The 17,712-nt window shown below is 40.7% G+C and overlaps 1 protein-coding gene across 1 annotated transcript in view; it reads left to right on the top strand.

Moving 5' to 3' along the window:
• Nucleotides 1–10,221, top strand: part of DOK6 (docking protein 6) — a 369,400-nt gene extending 359,179 nt beyond the window's left edge. The window contains exon 8 of the mRNA XM_047697267.1: nucleotides 8,221–10,221. Coding sequence (XP_047553223.1) covers nucleotides 8,221–8,357 — 137 coding nt within the window. The 3' untranslated portion in view covers nucleotides 8,358–10,221. The remainder of the gene's footprint in view (nucleotides 1–8,220) is intronic.
• Nucleotides 10,222–17,712: the final 7,491 nt, after the last annotated feature.

The following is a 17,712-nucleotide window of genomic DNA, read 5'->3' as shown; positions in this document are numbered from 1 at the left end:
TTAGATTATATGTTAATATTTACCATTTTATTGGCTGCTACAGATTACTTCTAAATTCAGCTAAGTTTTTCCAAGGGATTACAGTTGTAGAAAATTAATATTCCAATAGGTAAGTAGAACACAAGAGAAATTAAATGCAAGCAGTAGGAATAAATGGATGCTACATCAACCAGAATAATAGATCTAAGGCTGTTTTAATTCTAGAAATAGGTAATATAAATGTAATTCTGTATGAATCAAATCAAACTATCTTTAAGGCAAATTAAGGCATTATAAACTACATTATGTCTGATTTTTTTCAGCATTAGAATGTGGTTAATAACCCATTGGTAGGCTGAGTACTACATAACATTATATAATAAACATTTTCCCATTCAAAAATTTCTGAGTTTTAAAGATTTGTGTAAAAAATTTTTAGATGTCTACTTATGAAGTAAACAAAAAAGACCCATAGTTTTGGGGCTGAGAGTGCCATCATTAAAAACAATAAACGCACAAGTGCATATTTTTAAAAAGAGAACAAGGGAGAGACAGGAAAAGGAGTAGAAAAGCTTTTGCAAATTAAAGTTAGAGTAGTGGAATTTTTTATTACTTAGGAAACTTGGAAGATGAGGTTAAGCAAATCTCAAATCTCCACAAGGTAAAGCAAAAAAAAAGAATATGAAAATAGAACACACGGGAGAATTACAAGATCTGTCCAGAACATATAAATAAAGATGATTTGGGAAAGGAACACAGTGTTGGGAGAGAGCGTGCACACGAAGAAGATGGTGGAAAGGAAATAATTAACAAAAAATTATAATAACTCAGAAATATTTCCCAGAAAATGAGAAACCATGGATCCTTGATTGAAAAAACTCATAAAGTCTGAAAAAAAGACTTGCAGCAAGACTCGTCATCATGAAGCTGTTAAGACTAGGAATAAAGAGAAGTTCCTGAGAATTCCAGAGGACAAAGCAGGTGACAGAGGACCAACACCAGACACTGTTGCAAACACTTTCTCACTACCTCAGCAGCAAGTTGCTGTGATGACGAAATGAGCTAATGACATCTCGTGTGCATGGATGTGCACACGTGTGCATGTGTATGCACATGTGTGTAGTACAATACAGTACCCCTGTTCTTGGGGTAGTATCCTGACACCAACACCATACAGTCTTATGCAAAGTTATTACTATTAATTAATCTAAAACATGACTCTGATCTATTATGATTGCCATTACACACTTGAGGAATCAACAGGACAGAGCAGCGACATCTCTCCAGTTGTCCCCCAACAAGTAAGGGATGAAGCTGGGACCCAAACCCGAGCAGTATTCCTTCAAGGCTAACACTATAAACCATCACACAATACAGGCCTCCTTAACCTAGGCCATGAATGAAGAGATATTCCCAATAAATCAAAGAGCTGAAGACAGCATAAGAAATTATGAAAATATATGTATAAAACAGCTTATAAGAAAATATTTTAATAACCTGTGACAAGGGGAGACTTATTACCAAGACACAAAACTCAGAAAACACAAAGTTGGATTTGGCTTCAAAAAAAAATTAAACACTTCATGTAGCTAAAGGAAATTAGCTAAATAACAAGATGCAGTTTTTCAACTTGGAAACATCCTTCAACTTGAAAAAAAGTAAAAGGCTAATAATATCCAGATCTTACTAACATTAAGAAAATACTTTTTTACCCTCTATGTGGGAGTGTAAATGAGCACAATGAAAACTGACAGTTTATTTCAGAAACTTAATGGCATAAATCAACCATTAAACTTTTAATTTTTTTTTTTTTGGCAATGTGAAGGGTGAGAGATGACATGTGATATTTAATCATTTTATATAATCTTAAACTGAATTACATAACTTTACTAACATGTACAAATACCTCCTCCAAAAAATGTTAAGAATATAATAATTCCCAGCAAAGAACAAAGCGTCACCTCCCTCATCTTAAATTAATATGTCCTCATCCATTTTACTGATTACAGTTTGCTCTGCACTGACCTGTGTCCCCCCAAAATTTATGGATTGGAGCCCTAACCTCAAATGTGACTGTATTTGGAAATAGGGCCTTTAGGGAGGTAGTTAAGGTTCAATGAGGTCATAAGTGTGGGGCCCTGATCCTACAGGATTCAGTTCCTCAGAAGAAGAGGAAGAAAGAGACCACAGGAAATCACAGAGAAGAACCCGGGTCAGGACTTGGGCAGAAAGCAGCCAAGGACAGTGTCCTCCCCAGAAACCAACCCCGCTCACACCTGGATCTAGGCCTTCTGGCCTCCAGAACTATGAAAACATCGTTTCTCTGGTTCAGGCCCCCGGTCTGAGGTACTTTGTTAGGCCAGCCTGAGTTGACGAAGGCACAGCTTTAGTTGTTTAGTTGTTTAGTTGTTTTCGTTCTTTGATGACATACTTCAGAGGTATTCCATTCACATCTGTAGGGATTGAGTCATGACGGTTGGTATTTCTGCTCTGAAGCTTTGCTGTATCCTCCACTAAACAGACATTTTGAAAAAGTTCTGTGAGGAAACCAAGAATGGAGGGGTGGTGGCCGTGGGGATGGGGGGAGGGGACATGGAGAGATGTCAGTCAAGGAAACAAATTTTCACTTATGAGAGGAATGCCTTCAAGGCTCCAGGGTAGAGCTTGGTGACAATGGGTAGGAAAACGGTTTGTGTGCTTGACAGCTGCTGAGAGTAGATCGTCAACATTCTCACCGCATACGCGAACACGGAATGAAGCCTGTGAGGTGATTGTGTTAATTATCTTGATGACCGTTCCACAGTGTACCCCGTGTACGTGTATATCAAGTCATCACCTTGTGCCCTTGCCATATATACAAGCACATTTCTCAATTGTACCTCAACTTTTAAAAGTAAAAGGTAAAAAGTTAACAAGAGCAGAAAAATCCATGTGTCCAAATAAAAAAAAAAAAAATTAAGAGACAACAAAATACCAAAAAAGAGAGAAAGAGAGAGTTCTGTGAGGAAATGTAGCAAAATGTCAGCAAGGTTTTGTCTTCAATTTCCAGACCTAGGTCTGCCTCTCTGCCCCTCCACTTGTCAACTGTGCCAGTCGGTAAAGACCTCTGGGCTTCAATTTGCTTTTTCCCACCGGGAGAATAAGGATATGCAATTTCACGTCATAGCACTGATATGAGGATTTTTTTTTTTAAATGATATTTCTATGGGGTGCCTGGGTGGCTCAGTGGGTTAAGCTTCTGCCTTCGGCTCAGGTCATGATCTCAGGGTCCTGGGATCGAGTCCTGCATCGTGCTCCCTGCTCAGCAGGAAGTCTGCTTCTCCCTCTCCCTCTGTCCCTCCCTCCTTCCCCTCACTCATGCTCTCTCCCTCTTTCAAATAAATGAATAAAATCTTCAAAAACGGGGTGGGGGCCATGAAGTTACTGGGACCCTGAACTCTCCACTGGAATTTCAGAAGCACCCACTAGGACAGCCCACAGACCCAACTAAAACATAGTCTGGTTTGAACTGAAATTAGAATGAACTGAGTAAAAGCCAAATACAGCATCGGGGAAGGATGTGGAGAGTGAGTCCCCAGCGTCTGCAGGCATAACTAGGAGGTTCTGAGTCCCCATGACCACACTTGCCACAGCTCCAAGGCCACTCCCACGTCGTGTCTAGCTTCCATTTATGCCTCCCGCCAGGAAAACATTCAAGTATTAGACGCCCACGAAAAATCCTGGCCCATGGTCCCCTGCTGTGAGAGCTCCTAGCGCCCCCTGTTCTGGCCCCCCACCCCGGCCACTCCTGCACTCTGTCCTGCAGCGTCCACCACCCATCCCTCCCTTGTCCTCCCCTTAGAAAGCCCTTGTGAAGGAAGACGGCTCCTGCTCCGTGTCTACTCAGGCCTGACGGTTGTTGATGCGTTCTTCTTGCCTGCCCCGTTCCTCCTGAAGCTGTTTTACTGGGGGCTACTTTTCTCCCCTTTAAAAAACTGTTTTATTATTTAAATGGACAACCCCCTTCCCTCTCTCCCAGATCCCAACAAAGTAATAAAACAAATTCAAATCAAGTATCTAAATTCTTACCAATTAATAAGCAGGAGTGCTATGCTTTGGGACCCTTCTGACTTGCTAAAGAAACCATTTCTTTTCTATCTTATGTAAAGAACACGGATGTCTCCATGAGCACAGAAAACCAGGCGCCATCATAAAGGGGGAAGCACGCTTCTTCCTTCCTCCGGAAAGGGAGGGTATTGATAAAGTGCTGTGGTTCTGGGCTTTGTTCTAGGTGTGATGTGACTGTCTGGTCATTTTCCACGGCATCTGTGTTCCTTCCAGGTCTTTACTGGTTTGAATCTTTCAGGGTGCTCCTGAGTGTTAGCCCTTTGTGGTTAGAGTGACTTCGCCTTCCTTGTCCTGTGGTGTTTAAGTTTCTGGAACTGGGAGGATTTGCATCATTTTGTTAGAATAAGCAAATATTCTCAGTGTCTCAATATCCAATATATTTCCTTCTCTATGGAATGGAACTGTGTTCTTCCATCTGGGGGTTGTGCACGTAGCATGGATAGAGGGTTGTCATGAAGTGTCATTTCAGAGTATCCTTCCAAATGCCAGGGAAATATGGGTTTTATCCCCAGCTTATCAATATTTCCTGAAAATATGGGTGGAAAATATTATTTTCTTTTAAGACAAACATGAATATACACTGCAATAGAAACAAAAATGTAAAAAGACTTTTAAGATAGGCCAGTAGCCATTAGCAAATTTGTTGCTTTTAAGTTTCAGAATTCCCCACATTCCCCACGTCTGTATTCAGCTCATTTTTCTTTAGGGGATGATCTGGAGGGAAACTGTAGGAAGAATTTAAATAGAGTCTCTGTTTAGTGGTGTGAACAGTCTATTCTAGCAAGTGTTTAATTGAAGCCACAAAGTTGATTTCTGTTTTGTTTTCATCAACAGTGCCAAAGGGCATAATTCAAATAAATGTGGAGAAAATGCTTAATTATTTCTCTCTCTTCTTCTCTCACTCATTGTTGACATAATCAAATAGTACTCATTAAGCCTTCATCTGTACAGTTCTGATTGAGGTATGCTATTTTTGTGATAAGCATTAAATAGCATCATCTGTGAATTGTCTGTAAAGAAATGGTTGAAGTAAAAAATAATAATAATAATTTAATTTCCAGTTAGACTAGAAATTGTTCATAGAGGAGCCGAAGAAAGCAATGTTGACCTTGAAGGAGAATAATGTTCAAAGCCCGGCACAGTGAGGGGCCACTGCTGACCCAGGGGAGAAAGCGCAGACATTGAACAAGAACACATAAAAAAGAATCTGGGCCCACTGGGCAGAGATAGAAGGGAGAAAACTAGCATCTGCTGGGTACCTCCAAGTTCCAGGAGTCTTCCCAGGTGGTGGTTCACCCAATCCTCAAAACACAGGGAGCACAGGGCAGTTGTGGTTGACATGATGTCCACAGCTCTCTTCTCAGCCCCATTGTGCCCTGCCGGATCTTGGAAAGAACGGGTTGTGTGCATCCTTCTTTCGTGTTTCTGTTTGTCTCTCCATGATCGGCCACCATTCCCAAAGCAGCCTATGAACCACTTATGAAGACAGGGACTGGACTTCCCATTCCCGTGTCTCCCCTGTGGGGTGTTGAACTGTGTTAGCTCATGTTTGACAAAGAGCAGTTGCATGACTGAAATTTCACACTCAAGATTCTAGGGTCAAACGCTGAGTGTGCCAGACTCTTCCCAAATCCACAACTTACAAGCCTTCGCTTTTAGCCCACAAGAAGTGCGAACTAAGGGTGATCCCCAATACTGCTCTCTTTGGGTATTTCTCATTCATTTTTTAAATAAGATAAAACCGAGGCCAGGAGCACTGTCTTAATATTAGAATTTCTGGGTGGTTTATGCTGATAAATGCCTGCAGCTCTACTTGTGAGAACATGAATTATCGTCTGGGAAGTCAATGGTGAGATAAGGAGCAAAACTATTAAAATGTTTAAGTGATTTTTTTTTATATCACATTACTCTCTCATAACTTTGCTGCATAAGTACCATGTGAAAATGCCACCTTCTTCAGGAGGGCCTCTCTGGCCGTCCCATTTAGGTGACCTTGCTGGTCAGTCACCTCTCTTTTCACTATGGTGTAACATGTCTGAATTCAGTTACAACGCATTGGTTTCAACAATCAAATGAGTTGTACAGCACCACTCATGTCATCCAGAATTTGCAGCTAAGGAAACCCAGAACTCAAGAGACAAAGCGAGGCTCACGAGATTGTTACTCCTACAAGTAGCAGAAGCAGCGTGCAGATCTGGTCCGTTAGCTCTGAGTTCCCACCCCTGACTTCACCCTAGGTCTCCTCACTTCTCCACTTTTCTGACTCTTCCCAGATCCAGTGTTCTTCCTTGCAGCATCAGGGTCCTACAGGATAGAGAAGACACAACTGGATGGGAATTTAAAAGACTTTAAAGGACTATTTACCTGGGAGGGAAGGGACGGAACCAACAAGGAATTGTGAAGGACGGGCAATAGTGGGCAGCATTCCTACCTGCAGAGGCAAGGAGCAAAGAGAGGAAATGCGGTTAGGGCGCCCTGGGAGAGGCAGGGCAGGGAGCAGAAAGGTCCAGAAGCTCAGAAGGAGGCAGGGCTGGCCAAACCCCAGGAGCTGCCGGAGGGCAAGGCAAAGAGGAAATACCCACATCTCCCTCCTCCCCTAATCTGCTCCTGGGGAGACTTAATCTACAAGGGAATTGGGCCAACAGTGAATCGAAAGTGATTTTTATGTAAAAAGCAAGATTTCACTCTCACAATTTTTTAACCTTAAGTGGTTCTACCAGTTCAATTAGCCTTTTATTACCCAATTCATTTGCATTTCTCCCTGGACCCCAAGCTTCCAACACTGCACGGATGTTTTCCAAGTCACCACACTCACCTGATGATGAAACTGGCTTTAGGCACATGACCTCATGGAGGAGAAGGACGAGATGCTCGTCATCTCTGTGAGAGTGGACTGTCTGGCCTCCATCCTTCCTGACAGAGACCAGAAACATTGCCAATCAGGCTCGAAACATCTTTTCGTTTTGCTGAAACAGACACTCTGGAAGGACAGAGCACACCAGATCCAGTGTCCTCTGCTCACTAAGCTCAGTCTCAAGCACGAAGAACAATCAATTCCTGATTAAGAAAAGGTTGAGGAGGCCCCCGGATAAGGATGACGTTTTCTCCCTCTGTTGTCGGCATTCTTTTTTTTTTTTTTTAAAGATTTTATTTATTTATTTGACAGACAGAAATCACAAGTAGGCAGAGAGGCAGGCAGAGAGAGAGAGAGGAGGAAGCAGGCTCCCTGCTGAGCAGAGAGCCCCATGCGGGGCTCGATGCAGGGCTCGATGCGGGGCTCGATGCGGGGCTCGATCCCAGGACCCTGAGATCACGACCTGAGCCGAAGGCAGAGGCTTTAACCCACTGAGCCACCCAGGCGCCCCTGTTGTCAGCATTCTGACAAGCTCCTCGGTGGTCACTTCCGTTTCCATTTGCATTAGACAAATGTTTCGTTTCAGGGATGCTTCCGAGCTCCCAGAAGCATAGATAGAATTTTCCTTAAATCTATTTTCTAGAAGATTCAACTTTCCGGCCATTTTAGTAACCATAAAGGTTTATTGTTTCGGTTAATCATATCACCAAGTGAGTTCAGTTACTCACAAACCTGACAGGAGAAGTCAGGGCCTTGATGTCTCCAATTGTGAAAGCTCTTCTTGCTAATTGATGGTTACTGGTTGGGATACAGTGTAATTTGCCTGCTCAAAAAAGGTTTTAAGAAAGTATGTAATTTGCTTTTGTGTGCCAAAAGTGAGTACAGAAGAAAAAAATGTAGCTCACAGACTCTCCATCAAAAACAGCTTTTTTTTTTTTTTTTTTTTTTTTCAGAAAAGCTTTTCTGCTTTTGTTCCAATAGCTGGAGGCTACTAGAAGTTTGAGATCTCTAGAAAGCGTACCCAGCTCCCTGGCATCTTGTTTGACAAGACACACTTGAAACTCTTGAGCTCTGAATACATTTTTAACTCCAAGAGGAATAAAGCACCAGAGTTGTCCGTGTCCCACACCTGTGTCCTTACCTGGAGCTCTCTTGGGAGGATGTGTGGGCCTCGGCCTTGTTTGCTTGTTGTTGTTTTTGGTTTTTGGTTTTTTCAATCTATGCCTTTGCTTCCCTGGATCTATCTCTCAGCGCACCTCTCCTTCCTTCCCTTCTCGCAGGCCACGGGTTTGGTTCCTCGAAGATGTCTCGCGCACAGACGTTTCCCAGCTACGCCTCGGAGCAGAGCGAAGAGACGCAGGCTCTGTCCCGGGCGGGCAGCTACGGGTTCAGCTCCAGCTCTAGCCTCATTCAGTGACAGTCGGAGAGCTGCTGCCGCCCGGAGACAGTCTGTCCGCACCTGCCGCAGGGGCCACTGCCCCTCAGCCTCCTGGAACACCCGTCGCGGCTGAAATGCAAGCGAGGCGGGTCTAGCCCCCATCCCAGGGGAAGGTTACAGACTGGAGTTCTGCTTCCTCGACTCTGTGGCTAAGTCTTTATTTATTGAATTTCTTGGGGGTTGGGGGGGTGGGGAATCTATGTTTTACAAAAATAAGACTCCAAATCGTAGCAACAGTCATTTAAATGAAATTCTTTGGTTCTGGGCACCATGGAAAGTGGCCCACACCGGGTGGTGCCTGTGGGGGTGGGCATGACCCTGTCCTCGTGGCTCAGCCCTCCTGTCCCATGGCGGGGTCTGTCCTTAGACATAAGGTCACCCACTGCAAACTCTGTGGCATGGAAGGTTCGGATGGAGACACATCCAGCAAGGTCTACAAATGGCATCCTGACTCTCCATATAAATAAGCCCCAGTGACAATGAAGGGAACCCGAGATCTAGAACGCACTGCTGAGCGGGGTCTTGGAGCTCTGCTGTGTGTGTGCGTGCGTGTGTGTGCATCTGTAGACAAACAGATATGGAGACCGCCGTATCCATCGGTGTCTAACAAGTATACACCAGATGTGTGCTGAGTGTGACAGGCTATGCTCACTTACATTGTTGAAAACTGTAATTTGGTGCATTAACATTAAGATTGTTATGTTGAATAGCTATTTTTAAAATAGTGCTGTAAAAAAAAAAGGCTTCTTATTAGCAAAAGTATTTACGTAGTCAAGTCTGCTCCTCTGACAAGTATAAATGAATATGTGAGAAGGGGGACGTGCTTGAAAACAAAAACCAGAGAACCGCTCTAGCTGTCCTATGCGTCATGTCGCCATGCCATCTTTCTGGTTAGTATCCCCTTGGTGACAATGTTTGTCTCCTTGGCCATCCCTCTGAGCTACGTGAGGGAGAAAAGGTGTGATCGCCCACCTGCCTCCATTTACCCTCAAGTAAAAAAAAAAAAAAAAGATTTTAAGTGGGAAACCATTTTTTAAGAAAGAGATGGAAAGTATGTATATGATACCCAGAAAGAACTCAGCTGTTTTACCATCGGGAGAACCATGGGCACAGGATCGTAGATGTTAATTATTTAAGATTTTATAGATGCCATTATCAAAAGCCACTGGGCACTTGTGATTTAGTGTGTAACCAGAATTTGCTAGGCTTTCCTTTCTTTTTAATGGACATGGTTGGCTGGGATTGTAAGAGAAAACAGATCAAGTATAATTTTTTTCATCTCTGACATTCATGACCAACCTTCCAAGTTTAAAGGGAAGCGAGTGGTTGGCTTCCTCGTGATCTAAAGAATTTGGATCATTTATTTAGGGTCAGCAAAGATATTTTTGTCCTTCATTTTGAAGTTTATTCAAGTAAAAATTAAAATCATTCTGCCCGACTTACCTGGTGCCACATGCCTAAGACGACAAGCCCACAAACACCATAAGTGGAGAGTGTAAAGTGCAGTGAGCCCAGATCACGGAAGAGAAAAACCTGTTTTTTCCTAATAGCAAAATTCTTTGAACTGTTGAAGTTAGTCTGTTGAAGGGGTACCTGTCTTGCTGATCTATAATAAGACTTTTTCTTTCTTATCTCTATCCGTAGCTTGAATGCAGATTACACAGACATTTCAGAGAATTACTACTGAGTAGAAATGGTTCTGGGTCCCTCCTAGATGCATTTACACTTAGAGCACCTACCTAGCCTCTCTGAATCTCTCTGATAAGTATGAACACCCCATCAGGATGCTAATCATAAGAGTTCACGTGGCTATGAAAAATAATTATCTTGAGCTTTCAGGGATTAAAAAAAAAAATGACTCAAACCCTCTGTGCTGTGAATTTTGCTGACACAGCAGAAAAGCGGATGCCGGGTTCCTGATGATGACCCAGCCTTCCCTAAGATCCCAGCTGGCAGGGTCACACGCCTCTGAATCACTGAGCGCCTCGGCATTTGCTTCCAAAATGCCCTTTGTAAACCACACCAGAGCAGCCCCCCGCTGAGACCATCCGGCCATCCGCGCACAGCTCCTGGTGGTGCCACACTCAGAGCAAGCCTCTCGGCGGCTCACTCGGTCGAGCTCTGCTTAGAGACCACAGTTTCTACACGGGACTTGTGGAGAAAGGGCCTCAGGGGTCCTGGTTCATGTCTCAGCTTCATGAATGTGCGAGAAGCACAGACAGCGAGTCCGGGGTGGGGGGATCCTGCTAATTAGATGAGTCTGCTCTTGTGACTGGCGGAAGACACGATGCCTGCCTGAAATTGCTTCCAGAACACCATTCGCTTGTGATCATTACCCGTGAGCATAAATGAGGAGATACCAAAGATCAGGCGAATCTTGGGCCAGGTCATTCTGAAAATGAGGTCGTTACAAAAGTGTGTGAGAGAAATTTCCTTCCCAAGTCTTTAACCCAATCTCATCCCAATGAGGATAATGCTATAAAGTCTCTCCTGGTACATTTTTGGAGATTTATTCTAGCATACGCCCCCATCTGTACTAATAATTGTAGCTCAGATAAAATTGCTAACCGAACAGAGAGGAGAATTTATATTAGCCTAATATACTTGACATGAGGCAGTGTGCATGGTAATAAAAATGACGAGCAAACAAATCTTCTATAAAAACCAAAGATGAAAGAAAAGTTACCATACCATTCTCCTGCAACTTCATAAAACCAATTTCATTGGAGCAATTAGAATGAACATAGACACATATTCAATGCACTCGAGCTCATAGGTTTTTGACTGAAGATACCTCTACACTTTGCAAGTCATTTTTCTCCCTCAGAAATTGTATCATATCTTTCCTGCCATTGGGATTGCTCTGAACCAAAGACATCCTTTGGCTCCTTCTGAAAGTGATTCACTTGGGGTTCCAACCATATATAGGTAGGTGAGTGAAGATGGTCACAGTTTCCACATTGGGGTGGAAGAGAGCAGTGGTGAGGGACCTTGATCCAAGTAATGAAGGCTCTTCTGAGAGCAGAGAAATGCTGGAGGGTGTACACAGTTTTCACGAAAGATGACATGGCGGGAGGGGGAGAGGTTATTTCTTACATCCCCAAATTTTCTTCTGAAAATATTAATCGTTGCACCCATGACCAATACCTGACCTTATCTTTGAAGTGTTTAAAAGCATAAAATAAGCTTGACCCAGTAGTTTACCTTACTGGTGGGGGAAAAAGAAAACACATTCTTTGCTTTTTCGTTGAATGAGTAATAGGCACTCAGAACTAATTTATTTATGCAGGTCGTTGATATTTATGAATCAATAGGTTCTGGCCACTGCCACAATATGAACTTAATGAAATAAGAAATGTATATTTATTTATATACTAGGGAAGATACCGTTTGATGGAGCATGTGAAATAAAGTGAAACTATTTATTAAAAGTAAACCTCACTTTTTTTCACCAAGTAGTAACTAGAGTACTAGTCCTAGTATCTTGTACAATTTTTCTCTGCCTTCATTGGGCAATTATGTTTGAAAATCATTTATCACCTATAAAATGGTGAGCCACTAACCCTTTCTGTCCAATATAGAAACAGTGGACTGGTAAATAACATTACACTGTTAATAGTTTTTACAGATCCAATTTATTTACTGCATGTGGTATCTTTAGAGTAGAAATTAAAAACATATCATAAAAATTTATGTGTGCCCCTCATTCTTCAGCCAATATCTGAAAAAACTTTGTAAAAAAGCATGAGTACCCTAACTCCTAGATTACTTGAGCCACTTACTGAAATCAACCATTAATGCTATGGTGAAAACAAGCTAAGCAAATTATATTCTTATAAAAAAATTTGTAGTCCAGTTTTGATGATTATACCACAGCACAGTAAATAGGCAATATACATTCAGTGATGCTAAGCTTTAGGCCTTTAACACATTGTCTTATAATAAATATTTTACTAAAAACTGCTCAAGGTGAAAATGATACACTTTTCTCTAGTTCTATGAACATATCATGTCCATCGGTTATCTGGAAATTTCAAATTGCTCTATCAGTCACATACCATACTTTACAACTCCTCAACCTTGGCCTTCTTCAAATAGATAAAAATTGGCCACTCTATTTCCATTAATATAATACTAGGCGATGTGCCACACAGATGAATTTCTGGCCTATGAAATGTGTGGAGAACAAGAGCCCATGGAGGGGGCAGAGAAGGAGCAAGGGACCTACTCAGGAGGGCAACAATTTAGATAGAATTATAAAGACCCCAGTGAAATGTCCAAAGTAGCACTAAGACCCTATTTTCTTGACACTCTAACCTCAGTTCCATATCACAGAGTTGGTCTTCTTGACCAGCTTCACCTGGTACCCAGCATGCAATTGAAAGAAGACAACAGTTGCGCCATGTTTTGAAGTGACCACAGAAAGACAACACATAACCAATAAGTATGCTTCCTCGGGTTTAGTGAAAATTATTGAACATGAAGGAGTGTGTAACAAGATCCCCATGGTAAAGTGTCTCTTGGGTAACCCAAGGATTACTTTTGTATGGTCAACTTCATTTGAGTTTCAAAATGAAGGCATGTTATCTGTGACCCTGGGCTGAGGGCTAAGTATGTCATTAGAGAGCCACAGCCCCATGTGTGCATTCTCTGTGAATGTATTTGCAAAACTAGCCCGCCTTTTTCTCCCTGAAACTATCACAAGTCCTTACTGTCTTACTCAAGAATGTGAATCTTTGTTGGATCACTTCTCCAATTACTACAACTTGTTGAGGCAGTAGCTAGTTTACAGACTCTCATGGAAGTATCCTGAGATGTTGGGCACATTTTCTAGATGGGCAGGATTCCAGCTAGCTCTGGAAGCAACTGTGTGGAATAAAGGTCCCACTTCACATTCTACTCAGGAAGAAACCCAAGCCCATGAATGTTGTCATTTATTCAAGGCAAAGAAACAGGAACAGTTGTGCCCAGTTCTAGGCTCCTGGGCCAGAGCTAATCTCCTTGGCTCCATCTTGTGTCCCATTTAGATGCAATGGGGGTTGAGAAATGCCACATGCCCTCTAGGTAAATGGGCCCTTGCATAACATTTGAGTGTCTCCTCAGGTTTTTCCGATGTTCTAACCATTCCTGGACTCATCACTAACTGTGTCAGTAGAGAGGCTTTATGAGACAACTCATTAAACCTGTAGGTCATGAATGATTGGCATAAATTGTATTCTTCTTACAATTGTTACCAGTTCTTCATTGGAAATTCAAACTTACTTATTCTAAAGTGATAGTCAAACTAAAAAAAAATAATAATAAGTGGGTATGGTTTGTATTCCTACTGATTCATCATATTGTAATCATGATAATGATTTTATTCTTATTTTATCTCCCTGTAGTATTTTGGCTTAATTCTTTATGGCATTTGTCACAATGTGTTTAGATAATAACATCGGGCTCACATTTTGTTTCTTGTGAACTTCAAAAATCTTCCATTTTCAGTTGGAATTGGGAAATGACTTTTTTTTAACAATAAAATAGCTTACATATCAAGTTTTTTAATACACTTCAGTAGACAATTATTTAAATTAACTGAAGCCTAGATAAATAAGAAATCAGTTAAAGTTACCAAGTAGTATGAAAACCACATTTTACTCATGATTTTCATACACTTTTCCCTAGTTTATGATTTTAATATCATGTAAACATTTAAAGGAGAGGAAAAGTACATTTGTCAAAGAAATACTGTAATTTCCTTCTAATAATTCTGTTTAAAAAGTTTTTATTTTGCCTCCTTTTCTATGCCTACTACCCTATATTCCGTATTCCAATTTTAAGAAGAATGAATAATTTTATATTTTTTAATAGTTATTTGGGCCTAGTTTTAATTGTTAATACCATTCACTTTCTCTGTCTGTTCTCTACTCTTGGGACGATTTTAGACTGAAAGAGAGCATAAAATCAGCCCTTTTTGTAGACAGAGAATACTGCACTGAGTGGAACAGGGGTCTACCATGACCAGGCCATGCTGTTCACATTAGGATCTGACTGCTACCTTCATTCACTCAAGAGATCTATAGCTTCATAAGACTTGCTTATTTTTTGGAAATCTGAAATTTAAAAGCCTAAGTTCAGGAAAAGAAGATTGAAATCATGACTTAGTTGTTGTTGTTGTTGTTTTCAAAAGTAACGACAGATTTTCTCTCGAAAACAGTGTAAGAGGGTTTCTATGGTGTTCCAATATTGCTAACTATTTGACAAATGGGCTGAAAGGCAGGGAAAATGAAGACTAGAATGGCAATAGCATCTTGATGTTCTATATAAATCAAAAATTAGCATGGTATAGGTCAATATGAAATCATGTGACTAATCAAATTCAGACTTACGTATCTACTGCATAATTCAAAGACCAATGCTTATTCTTAAATATATATGTTTGTGTGTGTCTATCAGTGGGTTTAATGGGGGAAAGGAAGCTCTCAATTTTTGTGAAGACCTAAAATAGAGAATAGAGATTCCTTCCAGTTATGAGGCACTCTATATTACTTTGGTAATAACAGGCAGAATATAAATCACAACAATGAATCCGTCTACTCCCTGACAATAAATGAGCATAAAAGCCGGCAGATGAGAGAACCAGGACCTGCAGAAGCCCCCTTGTACCTTCTCTGCACTGAACCCTAACACCACACACACACACACACACACACGCACACACACACCACACTTTTTTTTTACTTTTGACCTACTCTGTATGTGTTAGGTTTGTTACCTTTTTCCTAGGTCCACCCAGAATTATCCCTCCTTTCAAAATCCTTATCCTTATGAATCTTCAAAATATATTATGTGCTATATGTTTGCTTCCTGTAAATTCTTTTAAATTAATTTATATATACTTTGTGAAGTCTTCTACTGTAAAGGGATGTCATTTGTCATTGATTAAATATAATGTTTATGATTATTTTGATAAAAATAACTTTGGATGCTAGGCCCTTGTTAAGAAATAAAATATCCATTACCCAGTTTGCTTCTACTGGAAATCATATGATTTGACTTTATTTTTCATCACAGTCTACTCCGGGTAAATAACAGTTTGGGGACGTCTGTACTTAAATACCAGTTGAGCCACCTTTTGGAATGGGATGCAAAGAAACAGCTGTCCCTAGAACCTAAATGTGAATTTCTGGCAGAACATAAACTATTATAAAAATGAGGCAATAATAAAATTAGGAAATTAAATTATTTTTAAATCTGTCTGTGTGATTTTTTCCCCCTTGGTAAAAACACTTGAAATACATAATATAAGAATTACCTTCTTCTGAATTCATAGTTTCTGTATCTCAATCCTTGGTAGATATACCTAATGAATTGTTGTTAATGTATTCCACATAATTCGAAGAAATTTACAGTTGATATGGTTACAAGGAGGGTGATTTATAGTAATTTAATTAATGCTCCACTACGGAAAAAAAGCAGTCCAGAAATATCGCTTTACACCACAACTTTGCATGATTGAGATTTTTGAACATCTATATTGATGGTTTTTATCCATGAGTTATTTAATATTGTTCACTATATTATATGATTTCCTTATATTTTTATTATTATGTGATGAACTGTAATTATGTAATTAAACAGGATTCTGACGGTCATAGTCTGCTAACCTTTAAAATGTTACTTATTCCTTCATTCCTTGGCTTGATATTTTCAAAATAAAGTAAAAGAAGGCCCTTTATTAAATGTAAGATTACTGAGAACTTATTATGCACTCCCAGTGTTTTCCTAATCCTATGTTAAATAATTTTTATTAGAGTGACTGGGCTTAGTGGAATCATAGAATATTAATGTTGTTACTGGCACTGGTGATCAATACTTTTATTTTCAGTGAAGCGACATCCAGAGTTTTTAAGTGGCTTTCAGTGTCACAAACTGGAAAACAACTTTCCCTCCAGCTCTGTGCTTGCCCTTTAACAGCCAAAGAAAATTACTGAGAATGAACATTTGGCAGACAAAGACTTCACCCCAAAGGTGAAATGTGTGCAGTCATGACCACACCAGATCTTGACGACTTTCTGATTTTCACCCCATTGTATTGAATCTCTTGTCACCTGGATTTAGATGATTTGCATCAGTTTCTCAAACTTAATGGTTAGATATTAACTGGGAATTTGTTGTAAGTTCACTAGATTAATTTGTGAGGAGTGTTTTTCCTTTTGGAGGGTCATGTCTTTAAAGAGAGTCCAAAGCTTCCGTCTGTCTTCAATGATCAGAGACATCAGAGTGGGTGAGTTCACCTGGACAGAGCATACATGCGGCTAGAATGTCCAGCTGCAGTAGGTCTGGCCAAAGTCATGCATTTGAAGAAGGCAATGACAACTGTAAGACAGCTTTCAGACCTATCAGCTGGGAGAAGTTTGGAACACAAGGGGCAGTGAGGGGGCCCTTCCTTGTCAATGTGGAATGAAACCCTGCTTCTCCTGGATATGAATTTTTGGTGCCACTTTCATAACAAGCTGGTGATGTGAACTTCTTCCTCTTTTTCTTCTTCCTCTTAAAGTCATGAGGACCATGAAAAGTACAAAAGTTTGTGTAAGTTTGGAGCCAACATCAAAGAAGATATTTAATAAGTGCCTGCCACAGGGCACGGCCCAGGAGCCATGGCTCTGCTATTGTTGTAATATAATGAAGAGAAACAAAACCAAGAAAATCTCCCCAGTGGCAAAACTGCTATCCTTATTTTTCAATTAGTCAAGAAAAACATTAGGCAAATTTACCTAATTTTGATATCCATATGGTGAATTAGAAAAATAAATGTTTGAGCAAGACCTAGATAGGATATCTAAGCATTCATGAAAATATGAATTATCCTAATATCTAGGTGTTTCAGGCTGCTGCTTTATAGGATCTCCAAGGCCAGTCAACCTCTAAGACTTACTGAGGGCTTGCTGCTTGCAAAACGTGCGTCAAGGGCGTGCGGCATCTCCTCGCTCTTGGGTCTTGCCCACTTTTTGATATACATCAGTGTCACGCAGGAGCTCTGGCAGCAAATGGGTACTCAGCTTTGCACAGAAGACATGAGAGAGCTAGAAATAAGGGGTTAGGGAAGGTGAGAGAGACTAGCCTCCCCAGCTTCCTAAATCCCTTTCTCCAAGCTGTCTCTGGATTTCTCCCTTTTTTTTTTTTTTTTGCCTTTTCTACCTTTTTTTAATCCTAGGAAATTATTAGACAGGGTTGTCGAACATAGCTCCAAAATTATCTCCCATTATTTGAATTGCATAAATGTTTTAAACCACATTCTCTGAAATTCCCAACTCCTTTTCTGACACAAACTTGAGCAGAAGACAAATAG

This window comes from Lutra lutra, chromosome 12, assembly GCF_902655055.1.
Source record: "Lutra lutra chromosome 12, mLutLut1.2, whole genome shotgun sequence".
Lineage (NCBI taxonomy): Eukaryota > Metazoa > Chordata > Mammalia > Carnivora > Mustelidae > Lutra > Lutra lutra.
Note: the sequence above shows the minus strand (reverse complement) of the source record. Positions and strands in the feature narration are given on the sequence as shown.